Below are 15,818 nucleotides of genomic sequence, written 5' to 3'. Positions count from 1 at the left end.
CATATATTATTTTATATTATATTATATTATATTATATTATATTATATTATATTATATTATATTATATTATATTAAAATAAAATAAAATAAAATAAATAAAAATAGCAAAAAATATAATATAATATAATATAATATATGTTTTGCTATTTTTATTTATTATAATATAATATAATATAAAATAAAATAGAACAAAACAAGCAAAAAATATAATTACATAATATAATATAACATTATATAATATAATATAAAATAATATCATATAAAATAATATAAATAAATAAAAATTGCAAAAATATAATATAATATAATATATGTTTTGCTATTTTTATTAATTATAATATAATATAATATAAAATAAAATAGAACAAAAAAAAGCAAAAAAATATAATAACATTATATAATATAATATAAAATAAAATTATATAAAATTATATAAATAAATAAAAATAACAATATAAATTACTATAGCATAATATATAATTTTTTTACAGTTTTTTCACAATATAATAATTTTACATTTTTTATTTTATGTATTTTATTTTTTTACTTTGACATACAAAAAAATAATAATAATTAATTGTACTCACCGACTGCAGAGAGGTGCGTGCTAGCGCTAGTTTATCCTCTCCGGCTGCGCAGTCCCGCTGAACACGGTTTGCAATTTGCTGGAGCATCTCCAGTCTATGAAGACAGAAGAACACAGTCAGAACCAATGTGTATGTGTGAGAGAGAACTCCAGGGCAGTGTGTCCTAACCTGTGCCCACACCCTAACCCGCCGTAGCTGATAATGCTGGTGTTGTTTAGCATTAGCGGTGTGCTAGAAAGAGGCTCGCAAAACAGCAGGTTTTCAGCAGAGCTCCGGCTGGTCAGAATGCAGTCGGATGAGGTGCTGCTGCAGTACACCAGATTACTGCTCATCCTAACAGCACCTCCGTCAACACACACAGCACTGAGAGCACACGCTCACACACACTCTTATATATAGGCTCAGAGTGCGAATACACGACGCCTGGGGTGAGTAAAAGTGATCCAGCGCAGGTTGAGGCACACCAAAACAACACATTCCTCACATTAGTACAACTGCTGCAGTTATATAATCAGGTCATTATCAAAGAGCTCAGAGATTCACAGGCCAACTGCCTGTTTTTAGGTAAGTGTTATAAGTAACACAAGTGTATATTGCACATTACATGTGTTACTAGTGTGTGTGTACTAGTTTTGATGGTTTATAAGGACAGTTGTTTTGTATAGTGACGTGGTTATGATCTAGTTGTACTCTATTAATGTGGTTTATGAGGCCATTGCCTTGCATTCATTCATTTTCCTTCGGCTTAATCCCTTCATTCATCAGAGGTCACAACAGCGGAATGAACCGCCATTTATCCAGCATATGTTTTATGCAACGGATTCCCTTCCAGCTGCAACCCAGTACTGGGAAACATGCATACACACTCATTCATACACACACTACAGCCAAATTAGTTTATTCAATTCACCTCTAGTGCATGTGTTTGGACTGTGGGAGTATGAGGTATGATCTGGTTGTTCTCTACTAATATGGTTTATGAGGACATGCCTTTTGTCATCAACATTCAAAACACTTAATAATACTTATCAGTGTCTTTATAATAGCATCCACATGTTTCCTGTGAGGGTTGGGTTTAGGGGTAGGGCCATATAATAAGATCTTGCATCTGTTATATAATATATTACACATGGAGAGTCCCTTTAATCCAACAATACCATGATGTGTGTGTGTGTGTGTGTGTGTGTATACTAGTTTTGGTGGTTTATACGGACAGTTTTATTGTATAATCACATGGTGATGATCTAGTTGTACTCTATTAAGGTGGTTTACGAGGACATGTCTTTTGTCATCGTCATTCAAAACACCTAATATGACTTAATAGCGTCTTTTGACCACAGGTTTACCACAGGTTTCTTGTTAGGGTTGGGTTTAGGGGTAAAGCCATATAATAAGATCTTTTTTCGGTTATATAATATATTACACATATGGAGAGTCCCTTTAAATCAACAATACCACCATATGTGTGTGTGTGTGTGTGTGTGTGTGTGTGTTTGTGTGTGTGTGTGTGTGTGTGTTTAAACTAGTTGTGGTGGTGTATAAGGACAGTTTTTTGTATAATGTCACGGTTATGATCTAGTTGTACTCTATTAAGGTGGTTTATTAGGACATGCCTTTTGTCATTGTAAATTAAAACACTTAATAAGACTTAATAGCATCTTTTGACACAATTTTACCACAGGATCCTCACGAGGGTTTAGCGGTAAAGCCATATAATAAGATCTTTTTTTCTGTTATATAATATATTATACATATGGAGAGTCCTTTTAATCCAACAATACCACCATGTGTGTGTGTGTGTGTGTGTGTGTGTGTGTGTGTGTGTGTGTGTGTGTGTGTACTAGTTTTGGTGGTTTACAAGGACAGTTTTTTTGTATAATGACACGGTTATGATCTAGTTGTACTCTATTAAGGTGGTTTATGAGGACATGCCATTGGTCATCACAATTCAAAGCACTTAAAAATCATATTTAATGGCGTCTTTTGACATCATTTTGCCAAATGTTACCTGTGAGGGTTGGGTTTAGGGGAAGAGCCATATAATAAGATTTTTTTTTCCTGTTATATAATACATTACACCTATGGAGAGTCCCTATAATCCAACAACAAAACCATGTGTGTGTGTGTGTGTGTGTATACTAGCTTTGGTGGTTTATAAGAACATTTTTTTTGTATAATGACATACTTATGATCTAGTTGTACTCTATTTGGTGGTTTATGAAGACATGCCTTTTGTCCTTGTAATTCAAAGCACTTAATACTTAATAGCGTTTTTATAACAGCGTCCACAGGTTTTCTGTGATGGTTGGGTTTAAGGGTAGCACCATATAGTACGTTTTTTCTGTTATATAATATATTACACATATGCAGATTCCCTTTAATACAACAATGCCACCTGGTTTGTGTGTCTGTATACTATATCTGGTGGTTTATAAGGACTTTTTTTGTATGATGACATGCTTATAATCTAGTTTTACTCTATTAAGGTGGTTTATGAGGACATGCCCTTTGTTATCGTCATTCAAAACATTTAATAGTGTCTTTTGACATAATTTTGCCTCAGGTTTCCTGTGAGGGTTGGGTTTAGGGGCAGGGCCATATAATTAGATAATGTTTCTGTTATATAATATATTATACATATGGAAAGTCCCTTTAATCCAACAATACCACCATGTGTGTGTGTGTGTGTGCATACTAGTTTTAGTGGTTTATAAGGACAGTTTTATTGTATAAATACATGGTTATGACCTAGTTGTACTCTACTAATATGGTTTACGAGGACATGCCTTTTGTCATTGTAACTCAAAACACTTAATACTTAATAGCGTCTTTTGACATAACTTTGCCACAGGTTTAGATTGGGTTTAGAGGTAGGGCCATATAAGACCTTTTTTTCTGCTATATAATATAGTACACATACAAAGTGTCCCTTTAATCCAACAATGCCACCATGTGTGTGTGCTAGTTTTGGTGGTTTATAAGGACAGTTTTTTGTATGATGACATGGTTATGACCTAGTTGTACTCTATTAAGGTGGTTTACAAGGACATGCCTTTTGTCATCATAATTTCAAAACCCTTAATAATACTTAATAGTGTTTTTTTGACATAATTCTGCCACAGGTTTCCTGTGACGGTTGGGTTTAGGGGTATAGGGCCACACAACAAGATCTTTTTTCTGTTATTTATATATATTTATAGTAATCAGTTACATAAAACTACTAATATGTGAAAAGTGAAGCTTGTAAACTAGCAGCATCAAACAAGAGTGCAAACATAAAGGCTCTAATTAATGCACAACACAGTATCCCAATCTCATGTTTTATAAATAAGGCCCAGTGACTGTTTATAGAGTTACAAAACACTCCCTCCATCACCTATTGGTCAGAAAAACAATTAGCCCCGCCCAGAACTCACGAGATGGGTTGAGCATCACTGGTTGCTACAGTAAGGCGATTATAATTCTCAGAGAAATCAATGTTTTGACAGCATCGAAGTGTTTATACTATCAGCTGAATGACTTCTACTTCTTTATTTATAGCTTCTTAAGTTGTTTTTTGGCATATTTCAGCTTTAAAAAAAGAAAATAAGCGCAAATTGCTTAATAAATTCAATTTATTTCATCAAAAATGTTGTTAAACTTACTAAATCTCAAAGATATTATGCATATTAACCAAATAAACTGTTGCTACACTCAACAAATGACGCCTGCTCTTTGTTTAAAATCAGCAGACAACACAATTCTTGAGGATGTCTCAGGACACCTTGATTGTTTTATGTTCAATCCACCTAAATTTGTAAAAACTTATGTTAACTTGATTCCTTCATGTTGTCCCTGCACAAATCCATCGTGTGGAAGCCAGCGTTTTGTACAGTATAACAGGGGTTTGATTTGTTTAAAATAAAATGATTAAAAAAGCAAACGTCAAATATGTCAGGCAGGCAGTGAGTGGATTCCTCAGTGGATGCATGTCATCCACGCCCATATTCCCTCATTAAGAAATAGCGATGGAGAGATAGACAGAGAGTGTAAATCTGTACCTGTCCACCTCCGGCCTCAGGCTCTTCTCTCGCTCCAGCATGGCCACGATCAGCTTTCCCCACTCTTTCTCCACATCATTGGGATGAAAGCCCGGAGGCAGCTGCACGCGCCCGAACTCTATCCATATCTACATCACATACAACACAGCAGAGTTCAAGAACATCCTACTGTACATGTGTCAAAACTGTAATGCATTACAAGGTCACACTTTACAATAGAGTTTGTATTTACTAACATGAACTAATTATGCACATACTGTACAGCATTTACTAATCACAGTTCAACATTTACTAACTGCATTATTAATGCATTATTAACATCCAAATTCATGCGTTATCATTGGTTAATGCACCATGAACTAACGACGAGCGACTCTATTTCTATAAACTAAGGCATTTTTGAAGTTACTCAGCCAACATTGGTTATAATGCATCACTTTCAATGGTAACTTTCCCCAAACACGTACTGTAGATGCAGAAAACAACTACAAATGACCAAAACAACACGAGCGTACCTCCAGCATTTTGTAGAGATGCTTGATTTTGGACTTTTCGTTCTCTTTTGGTGGTATTTCGTTCTCTTTAAAGTGTAGATACTGAGTATAAAGTGCCTGCAGAGATTAAGAAAAGGATTAGTTATCATGAAGGAAAGCACTGAGCAGAAGAACACACAATATATTATATATAATATAATATATAAGACGCTTTATGTTAGGGATAAAGCACATCCAGGAGGTTGTTTTCACAGAGTAAAGCAGGACAGGTTGTGCTAAATTAAGCAGAGCACTGTTGTATAAGACTGAAGGGTTTATTCTGTGCAAACAACCATCCTGGATGGACTTTCATTCATTCATTCATTTTCTTGTCGGCTTAGTCCCTTTATTAATCTGGGGTCGCCACAGCGGAATGAACCGCCAACTTATCCAGCAAGTTTTTACGCAGCGGATGACCTTCTAGACGCAACCCATCTCTGGGAAACATCCACACACACACTCATACACTACGGACAATTTAGCCTACCCAATTCACCTGTACCGCATGTCTTTGGACTGTGGGGGAAACCGGAGCACCCGGAGGAAACCCACACGAAGGCAGGAAGAACATGCAAACTCCACACAGAAACGCCAACTGAGCCGAGGCTCGAACCAGCGACCCAGCGACCCAGCGACCTTCTTGCTGTGAGGCGACAGCACTACCTACTGCGCCACTGCCTCGCCCTGAATGTACTTTATCTCACTTATTGAGCCTGTGTTGTTTAGCATTTGTTATCTGGGAATAACATACGTCACGACTGACCAATCAGAACAGCAGCGTAATGATCATTTTTAACAACAGTAAATCTGTTTCAGTTCACTGATGCTTAAATCTAGCGAGTATCAGAGGCTTTTTTAATCAGAAAAAATGTCTAATATCTGACAAAACAATGTTACAAATATTTCTGCATCTCATAATTCAAATGTAAAGCCTCTCAAGTCATATAGTTTTCCCCAAATCATATTTAAAACCCATGTGTACATATATTAGTTGGTACTAATATGTGTGCTATTGTGCTACTATTGTTAATTATACCTTTTTTCAAGAGTTTCAGTTCATTTTTATTGAAATATTTTCTATTTTCAGTTAATTTAGTTTTAGTTATTGTCATTTCTCATGACTTTATTTATTATTTCTATGTTTATTTTGTTTGTTTTGTTGTGAAATACATTGCTAAAATTTAATGAGCAAAAAAGAAATGCTATTTTGCCAACCCTGACAACAGTGTTTAACCCTTTTATCTGTGAATGCGTTATACCGCCCCGTAGCGTTTGTTTTAAAGATGAAATGCATATTTAGCTCTGGCTACATAATTTGCGCTCACCAGAAATGTATACGGGGGTACATTTTCACAAAGAGCCTCTGTTATAAACATGCTAACAACAGTGTGCTAAACATGCTAACAACCATGTGCTAAACATCCTACCCAAACTTATTATTGATACGTACCCCTACATACATGTCTGGAGAGCATGAAATACGTCCTAGGAGCTACGTTTCTTTGCAGCTTTTGTTTTCGCAAATCCACCAGAGGGCGCTGTGTACGTTTTTTCAGATCTCAAATTTCTCTCGCGAGTGCCATTTACGCCTGCTGTTCTCACGTAAATCCACTAGAGGCCGCTGTCGACTGCCTGAGCAACTGATCCCCCCACACACTTCCCAAAACCCAACCGATAGTGTTTAAAAAAGTAATTCAGAAAAAAAGCCTGATTTTTACCACGTTTTCATATTTTAATAATCATTTTTAACAACAGTGAATCTGTAAATCGGTTTCAGTTCACTGATGCTTAATGCTAGCGATTATCAGAGGCTTTTTTAATCAGAAAAAGGTTTAATATCTGACAAAACAATGTTACAAGTATTTCTGGATCTCATAACTTAAATATAAAGCCTCTTAAGTCATTTAGTTTTCCCCAAATCATATTCAAAACCCATGTGTACATATATTAGTTAGTACTAATATGTGTGCTATTGTGCTACTATTGTTACTCTATAGCTTATTTCAAGAGTTTCAGTTCATTTTTAGTTGTATATTTTCTATTTTCAGTTCATTTTGTTTGAGTTTTTTGTCATTTCTCATGACTTTATTTATTATTTCTATGTTTAATATGTTTGTTGTTGTTGTGAATAAGAAATGTTATTCTGCCGACTCTGCCAACAGTGTTTTATCCATTTATTTTTTAATGCTCCACAACTCAATACCATCATTTTTTACTCAATAACACAGCTAGCATCATCCTGAAAAGTGTCTCACCTTGAGCTCCACAGGACTGCTGGGAAAATGTCTGTCTGACATCACAGTCACGTTGTGTTTGATCCACTGACTGAGGTAATTTACCATGTTCTGGTACTCCACCCATTTCACATCCACATCCTGAAACACAAACAACTTCAGTCAGTCTTCTGTTCACACTAGCAATGTGCTAAACATGCTAACAAGAGTGTGCTAAACATCCAACCCAGGCTCATGGATACGAACCCCAGTATACATTTCTAAAAAGCAGCAAAAATGTGCCAGGAGCTACTTTTGTTTGCAGTTTTGTTTTGCAAATCCACTAGAGGCCGCTGTGTACGCTTGTTTAGATCTTAAATTTCTCTCACGAGTGCCATTCGTTCTCACATAAATTCACCAGAGGCCGCTGTCGACACTGACTGACGGACTGACCAATCGACTGACCACCCTCCCCCTTCCCTCAACCCAACCGATAGTGTTTTCAAAAGCTGTAGTAAAATACTGTAGTTTTCTACAACTATAAGGTTTATACTACAAAACACTGCAGTTTACTTTAGTTAATTTGGGATAGTTCACACAAAATAAATAAACCTGTTTAAATGCATTTCATTCTGTTGAACACAAAAGAAGATATTTTGAAGAATGTTGGAAACCTGTATTCATTGACTGCCATAATATTTTCCTTTTTGGAAGTCAATGGTTACAGGCTTTCAGCATTCCTCAAAATATCTTCTTTTGCAGTTAATAGAAAAAAGTAACAAAAACAGGCAAAGGAAGATGTTTTGAAAAATGTTGAAAACCTGTAACTACTGACTTCTGTAGTATTTCCTTTTTTGGAATTCAGTGGTTACAGGTTTTTAGCATTCCTCAAAATATCTTCTTTTGCATTCAATAGAAAAAAGAAACTCAAACAAAGGAAGATATTTTGAAGAATGCTGGAAACCTGTAACCTTTGACATCCAAAAAATGAAATACTATGGAAGTCAATGGTTACAGGTTTCCAGCATTCCTCAAAATTACTTATTTTGCATTCAATAGAAAAAAGTGACTCAAGCAGGCAAAGGAAGATATTTTTAAGAATGTTGGAAACCTGTACCCATTGACTTCCATGGTATTTTCTTTCTAGGAAGTCAATGGTTACAGGTTTTTAGCGTTCCTCAAATATCTTCATTTGCATTCAATAAAAAAAGGAACTCAAACAGGCAAAGGAAAATATTTTGAAGAATGCTGAAAACCTGTAATCATTGACTTCCATAGTATTTCCTTTTTTATATGTCAATGGTTACAGGTTTCCAGCATTCTTCAAAATATCTTCCTTTGCCTGTTTGAGTTTCTTTTTTTCTATTGAACGTAAATAAAAAGATATTTTGAAGAATGCTGGAAACCTGTAACCATTGACTCCCAAAAAAGAAAATAGTATGGAAGTCAATGGTTACATGTTTTTAGCATTCCTTAAAATATCTTCTTTTGCATTCAATTGAAAAAAGTGACTCAAACAGGCAAAGGAATATATTTTGAAGAATGTTGGAAACCTGTAACCATTGACTTCCATAGTATTTGCTTTTTTTGGATGTCAATGGTTACAGGTTTCCAGCAATCTTCAAAATATGTTCATTTGCATTTAATATTAAAAAGAAACTCAAACAGGCAAAGGAAGATATTTGGAAGAACGCTGAAAACCTGTAATCATTGACTTCCAAAAAGGAATAATTATGGACGTCAATAGTTACAGGTTTCTAGCATTCTTCAAAATATCTTCCTTTGCGTCCAAAGCAAAAAAAAAAGCAGCTCAAACAGGTTTGGATGTGTAAATCATGACTAAATTTAAATTTCTGTGTGAACTGCCCCTTTAATTCCTGCACATCTTCTCAACTTTCTAAAATATTCCTTCAGTTTAAGTCCATTTGCACATTTCTTTGAGAATTGCAAGCATGTTTCACTGAAGATCTGCGTGATTTAAATGTCAACAGTGACTCTTCTCCTCAGGCATCTTCATTATCCAGGTCTGGGAATGACTCCAAAAACCCACAGATTCCTTAAAAGCTTCCAACTTAGTTTAAAATCCTCCATAACAAGCCTCAAACTCCTACATGTAACATGGAATACAGCAAGTTTATTTGCACAAACCAAGACAAGAACTACTGTCCCACACAGATCAGACAAATGTTTTAAACTCTCATGCCAAAACGATGTTAATACTGCTAGCAATGTTGTTGTATTGACTATATTACCTTCAAAACCAGACTGACTGGACAGGATTTCTCAATTCAATATGATCTCAGTAAACTTTCTGTATATTTACTGTAGTTATGTTCAAGTAATCTTGTCATTTAAACACTTTAAAGGGTCACGAAACACCAGAACACGTGTTTGAGCTGTTAACAGTGGTATATGTGTCCCACACTGCTAAAAACACTATATATATTACGCCAATATTTCACTAAAAAGTGTAAATTGGTTGTTTTTGCGTTATTTCAAGCAAATTCTTTCTTCCGGTTTGAAACGAATTTTTGAAGCTGCGTCACGGTCATGACATAATAGCGTGTATTCCAGCATGCAGACTGGACGTCTGTGCCAGAGTGTGTCTTATTACGTCTTACAGTGTGCTGCATTAATGCATGAGTAAAGCTTGGTTCAAACCAATCAGCGCGCTCTATTGTGCAACTTCATTAATATTCATTACTGTCACAGTGTTTAGACGACAGAGACGCCACGTTGTGTTGGCAAAACAAGCGTGAAGTGTTGCTTTTATAGTTTGCTGCCGTTAAGTTTCGTTTTCATTTTCTCTCTGTGAGAGCTCAGCTGGAGTCACGTGTGGATTAACAGTGTACGCGACGCTCGACAACAATAACTTACGTGTCTAAGGAGGATTATTGTTTACCTGAGAGCTGTTCTCATCTGCAAACGCTGAGATCCGGACTCGCTGCTCGTCTCCTCTTAATACAGACGCAGCTCTAGTTGCTGGTGATTGTCCTGTCTCTACAGATTTGGTAAGTGAGCGACCAGTGCTCTTTGTTTATTCAGTTCGTATTTTATTCGTATCGAAAAAACTATTGTACCGAGTGTAAACAAGTTAGCACCACAACCAAACTTTAACCTCGTGTAGGATTTTGTGAGCGGAATAACACATGCGGCTTTCTGACGCTACCTGCCGTGTGCATCTAAGTTTTCGGGAAATGCTGAGTTTTTTTTCTCTCATTCGCCGTGCGGTATTAAACATTGCATGAAAAATACACGCTTAGAGCAGATCCTTGAATCAAATATCTCGTGTGTCGCGAGGGGCATGAATGAATTCCCTGAATGAAAGAGCCAAACTGCAGTTAAAGTCCACCATTTAATAATTTGACAAATAATTCGACTACAGATGTCCATGTAAACAGTCACTTTGTCCGCTGTGTGTGTGTGTGTGTGTGTGTGTGTTTTGACCCTGAAATTCAGCGCGCCTAAATAGACACTCCCACACCACGCCTCTTTTCTTCCTTCGACACTCCCCCCTAAACAGAGCTGGACACGCCCACTTTTCGGACTTTTTCCAAAGTAGAGGTGTGAAAACACCCTGCTGAAACGAGGGGGCTTCATGGCCCTTTAAAGTGCTGACTAACACACTCAGTATTACATTTAAAGTTAGTACATATTAAATGTCAACTTCATTAATTACAAATAACTTGAAATATAATATACAAGTTTCAATATAAATTACATTTAGATGTATTGTAGTTCATCAATTAAGAAATTAAGCAGAACTTAAGTCTTAAGTACGTTCAGTTTGCACTGTTACAGTTTATAATTGATGTAATCAGTATTCCTCATAGAGTGCTGAAGTCTGTTTATTTATTTTTTGTTTGGTGATTAATATATGATGCTACTTACATTTGCATTGATGCCATCTCCACCTTCTGGTACTTTTGGGAAGACGTCATATAATGTGGAAACATATGTAATGACAGATTTCTCATCCGGTGAAGACACGTCGACATCTGTTTAGAGGGGGAAAGCTTTTCTTTAGGCACATGATACTTAATAAAACAGTTTTGCATTGCATTGCTTCCATGCGTAGAACATTTGGGATGAGTTATGGGAAAGTATTGGGCAACACGGTGGCTCAGTGGCCAGCACTGTGGCCTCACAGCAAGAAGGTCACTGGTTCAAGTCCCGGCTGGGTCAGTTGGCATTTCTGTGTGGAGTTTGCATGTTCTCCCCGTGTTGGTGTGGGTTTCCTCCGGGTGCTCCGGTTTCCCCCACAGTCTAAACACATGCGCTATAGGGGGAATTGATGAACTAAATTGGCTGTAGTGTGTGAGTGTATTGGTGTTTCCCAGTACTGGGTTGCAGCTGGAAGGGCATATGCTGCGTAAAACATATGCTGGAATAGTTGGTGGTTCATTCTGCTGTGGCGACCCCTGATGAATAACGTGAATTAAGTTTTCCAGTAATGGGAAACACCCATACACACTCATTCACACACACTCATACACTACAGCCAATTGTGTTTACCCAATTCTACTATACCACATGTGTTTGGACTGTGGGGGAAACTGGAGCACCAGGAGGAAACCCACGCCAACACGAGGAGAACATGCAAACTCTGCACAGAAATGCCAACTGACCCAGCCGGGACTCGAACCAGCGACCTTCTTGCTGTGAGGTAACAGTGCTAAGCACTGAGCCACCGTGCCGCCAACCTTACTACTTTTAATACGAATGCTATTTGTATGTGCATATAGGACTTGCAGGGACACTGGTTGTGTTAGGGCTAAAACTCACCCTCTGGATCCAGCAGTCGAGCCACACCGAGCTGCTCCGCCACACCGAACGCCTGCTCCAGGTTAGATCTGCTGGTTTGTGCCGAGACTCTGCTCATGTCCACCAGATCAGGCCTGGATGAAGACACAAACACAAGATTACAATTAGGCAAAAATGGTGTTATTTTTTATTTAATATATTAAGTTTTTAGTTATGATGCTCCCAAAATCATTCTGCATAAATCCATAGGTTTTTAACCAAATTCTCTGCAAAAATAGACAAAATGTCCGCAGATTCTGTCTGGCCCTACTTATAACACATGAAAACAAATGCAAACACAGTCAATTCATATGCAAACTGCGCTGTTACCTGTACTTATGGATGATGGCGTTAAAGAGGCGTCCGTCTCTCCAGGAGGTAGTGAAGTTGTCGCAGCGGACCCCGACGTATCCTTCAGTCATCTGCTTGGACCACAGCAGAAGCCTCTCCTTGGCCGTCATGTCCTCGGATTCGCCTGTCACGTGAATTTCTGAGATCTGCACAGAAAAAAAAAAGTTTACATTATTGCTGTTTATTAGGATGCTCAGAAAGCACTGCGCTATGAAACCCATTCATTCACTTTTCAATAAGGTTGTGTTAGTTAATGCATTTACTAACATGAACAGACAATGAACAATTCATTTATTACAGTAATTAATCGTGACCGTTTTTTTATTTGATTTTACCGTGAGTTAACATGAGCTGACAATGAACAACTGTATTTTCATTGTTCATGTTAACTCATGGGGCATTAACTAATGATAACAAGCATAAACTTTATAACTTAATAACCTTATTGTAAGTGTGACCATAATGATAATTTTAATATTTAATAACAATATTAATAATAATAATATTAATAATAATAATAATAATAACAATAATATTAATAACAACGATAATAATAATAATAATAATAATATAATAACAATAATAATAATAACAATAATAATAATAAGAAGAAGAAGAAGAAGAATTCATGAGATTTGTAGAGTCATTGCAAAGTATTACCATAACAGAGTAACACTTGATCGTTTACATGCGTTTTAAAGGCATTTCAAGAGTTTAAAGCATTTGGACCCCAAAATATACAACATTTGTAGCTTTAATGAAGAATAATTTTACTGAATCCCTATAATGAAGATTATACAGTGTTATTTTTACATTTCATTATTCAATTTCTGTGTCCGAATATCGTTTGACTCTCCTGAAACTGTTTCTTTTACTTTTGTCTTTGCTCTAATGCAATTACTCTTCCGTACAATTTGTTTATTGTATTTATACATGATCCACACCTTTACAAAATCACCCCAATCAACCTAAATTCAAGATTTTTTTTTTACTAATAGAACCATTCAAGCCTTCTGGTGAAATTGTATTCATACCGCAATATATATAGCAGAAAAACAAAATATCGCAATGTCATATTTTTAATGTCCAATATCGTGAAGCTGTAATACACAGTGGTCAGCATAAATGAGCATAAAACACCCCTCACAGAGCTTTCGTTTAACTTCATATTTAAATTTAAAATCTATGATATGCTTTATTATAAGATATTTGTGCATATACATTAGATTAATCAGTACCAAAGACAAAACTGGAACTAGTTATAACTATATGTCAGAGCAAAATATGAGATAAAATTGTAATAAACATAAAAAAAATCTAATTTAGTTGAAAATTTGTAATTTAGTGGATTTAAATGCATTATATTTCTATTCGTGAAGCTGTTTAGTGACTAAACACGTATTTTAATGAATGTAACTGATTAATAAAACTGAATTGTTTAATGCACCAAACAGTATTATCAGCAATAATTGAGAAATGGACACAAATATTTATTTTTAAAAGAAAATACTGATAATATATTGATATTTACTATCTAATAAGTATTATTACACATGACAGATCTGGAAATAACAGCCTCTCTAGCCTTCAAAACATGATTTCATTTCATAATGCTCATGAAACGTGCAGGAATACGGTTCTGGTTTGATTTTCCAGGTTCATTTCAGTGCATGTCTGTTAGGAAGTTGTGTTAAAACATGGATTTTATTTTCTTACTAAGTCATATAGACCTTTCATTTAGTATAAAACAACAAACTGAATTGAATGCACATGCTGTGGTGAATAGGCTTACACAAATCACAACTTTCAAACCAGTTTTAGGGACTTTTTGTCTAAAAACAATTCCCAGAAACCCAGAACCCAAACATGCAGTGTATTGATAAACAACAGAACAGCCCACTGAACACTGTTTTCAGTCCTGTGAAACATTATTACTGTATGTCCTTCCTTGGCTGTGGTCTGTTCAGGAAATCTTGAAAAAGATGGTCCGTTTATAATGGATATTCTCCTTAAAAATTATTTCCTGATTTTCTTTTATTTTCTTTCTAAGATATTCTTTCCTAAAAAGTATCATGTTGGCACATTACAGGGGGAAAAGTATTGTCTTAGCAATGGTACCATTTTAAAAGTATTGATTTGTCACCGTTATCATTTAAAATGTATATTTTGGCTCTAGTTCTGTTATAAAAGTATCGTTGTGGCACCTGTATGGTTTTAAAAGGCACTGCTACCATTTTAGAAGTATATTTTTGGCACCAGTGCTGTTTGAAATGTATAATTATTTTGGCACTGGTACTATTTTAAAAGTATCATTTTGGCACCAACTCCATTTAAAAGTATTGAGTTGGCACCTGTACCATTTTAAAAGTATCATATTGGCACCAGAACAGTTCTAAAAGTATCATTTTTGGCACCTGTACCATTTTAAAAGTATCGATTTGGCAATGGTACCATGTTAAAAGTATCATTTTGGCACCAGTACTGTTTAAAAAGTATTGTTTTGGCACCCATACCTTTTTTTAAACGTATCATTTTAATAATATCAATTTGGCAACAGTACCCTTTTAAAAGCTTTGTCTTGGCACTGCTAATGTTTTAAAAGCATCGTTTTGCCATCGGCATTATTTTAAAATTATCACATTGGCACAGGTACCATTTTAAAAGTATCAATTTAGCACTGGTACCATTTTAAAAGTATCAATTTAGCACTGGTACCATTTTAAAAGTATCGATTTGTCACAGGTACCGTTTTAAAAGTATCGATTTTGCACTGGTACCATTTTAAAAGTATCGAGTCGGCACTGGTACCATTTTAAAAGTATCAAGTTGGCACCAGTATTGTTTAAAAATATCAATTTGGCACTGGTACCTTTTTTAAACGTATCATTTTGGCACCAGTACCATTTTAATAATATTGATTGAACAATGGTACCATTTTGAATGTATTGTCTTGGCACTGCTACTGTTTTAAAAGAATAATTTTGGCAATGGTACAGTTTTAAAAGTATCGTTTTGCCATCTGTATTATTTTAAAAGTATCATAATGGCACTGGTACCATTTTAAATGTATCGATTTGGCACTGGTAACATTTTAAATGTATGAATTTGGCACCGGAACAATTTTAAAAGTATCATTTTGGTGTTGGTACTATTTTAAAAGTACCGACTTGGCACCTGTACAATATTAAAAGTATTGTATTGGTAATTGTACTGTTTTAATAATAACTTTGGTTCCAGTACAGTTTTAAAAGTATCGTTTTGCCATCGGTATCATTTTAAAAGTATCATATT

At 35.6% G+C, this 15,818-nt stretch overlaps 1 protein-coding gene across 34 annotated transcripts in view; it reads right to left on the bottom strand.

Moving 5' to 3' along the window:
• Nucleotides 1-15,818, bottom strand: part of dst (dystonin) — a 291,289-nt gene that overhangs the window by 192,089 nt on the left and 83,382 nt on the right. For all 34 annotated transcript variants that reach the window (XM_087278762.1, XM_087278728.1, XM_087278746.1 and 31 more), the window contains 7 exons: nucleotides 12,507-12,673; nucleotides 12,159-12,271; nucleotides 11,265-11,371; nucleotides 7,416-7,535; nucleotides 5,143-5,238; nucleotides 4,628-4,755; nucleotides 588-681 (listed from right to left, as the gene is read on the bottom strand). In XM_087278762.1, the coding sequence (XP_087134888.1) occupies nucleotides 588-681; nucleotides 4,628-4,755; nucleotides 5,143-5,238; nucleotides 7,416-7,535; nucleotides 11,265-11,371; nucleotides 12,159-12,271; nucleotides 12,507-12,673 (825 nt within the window). The remainder of the gene's footprint in view (nucleotides 1-587; nucleotides 682-4,627; nucleotides 4,756-5,142; nucleotides 5,239-7,415; nucleotides 7,536-11,264; nucleotides 11,372-12,158; nucleotides 12,272-12,506; nucleotides 12,674-15,818) is intronic.

Source organism: Danio rerio, chromosome 13 (genome assembly GCF_052040795.2).
Source record: "Danio rerio strain M-AB ecotype USA chromosome 13, GRCz13ab, whole genome shotgun sequence".
Taxonomy (NCBI): domain Eukaryota; kingdom Metazoa; phylum Chordata; class Actinopteri; order Cypriniformes; family Danionidae; genus Danio; species Danio rerio.
Note: the sequence above shows the minus strand (reverse complement) of the source record. Positions and strands in the feature narration are given on the sequence as shown.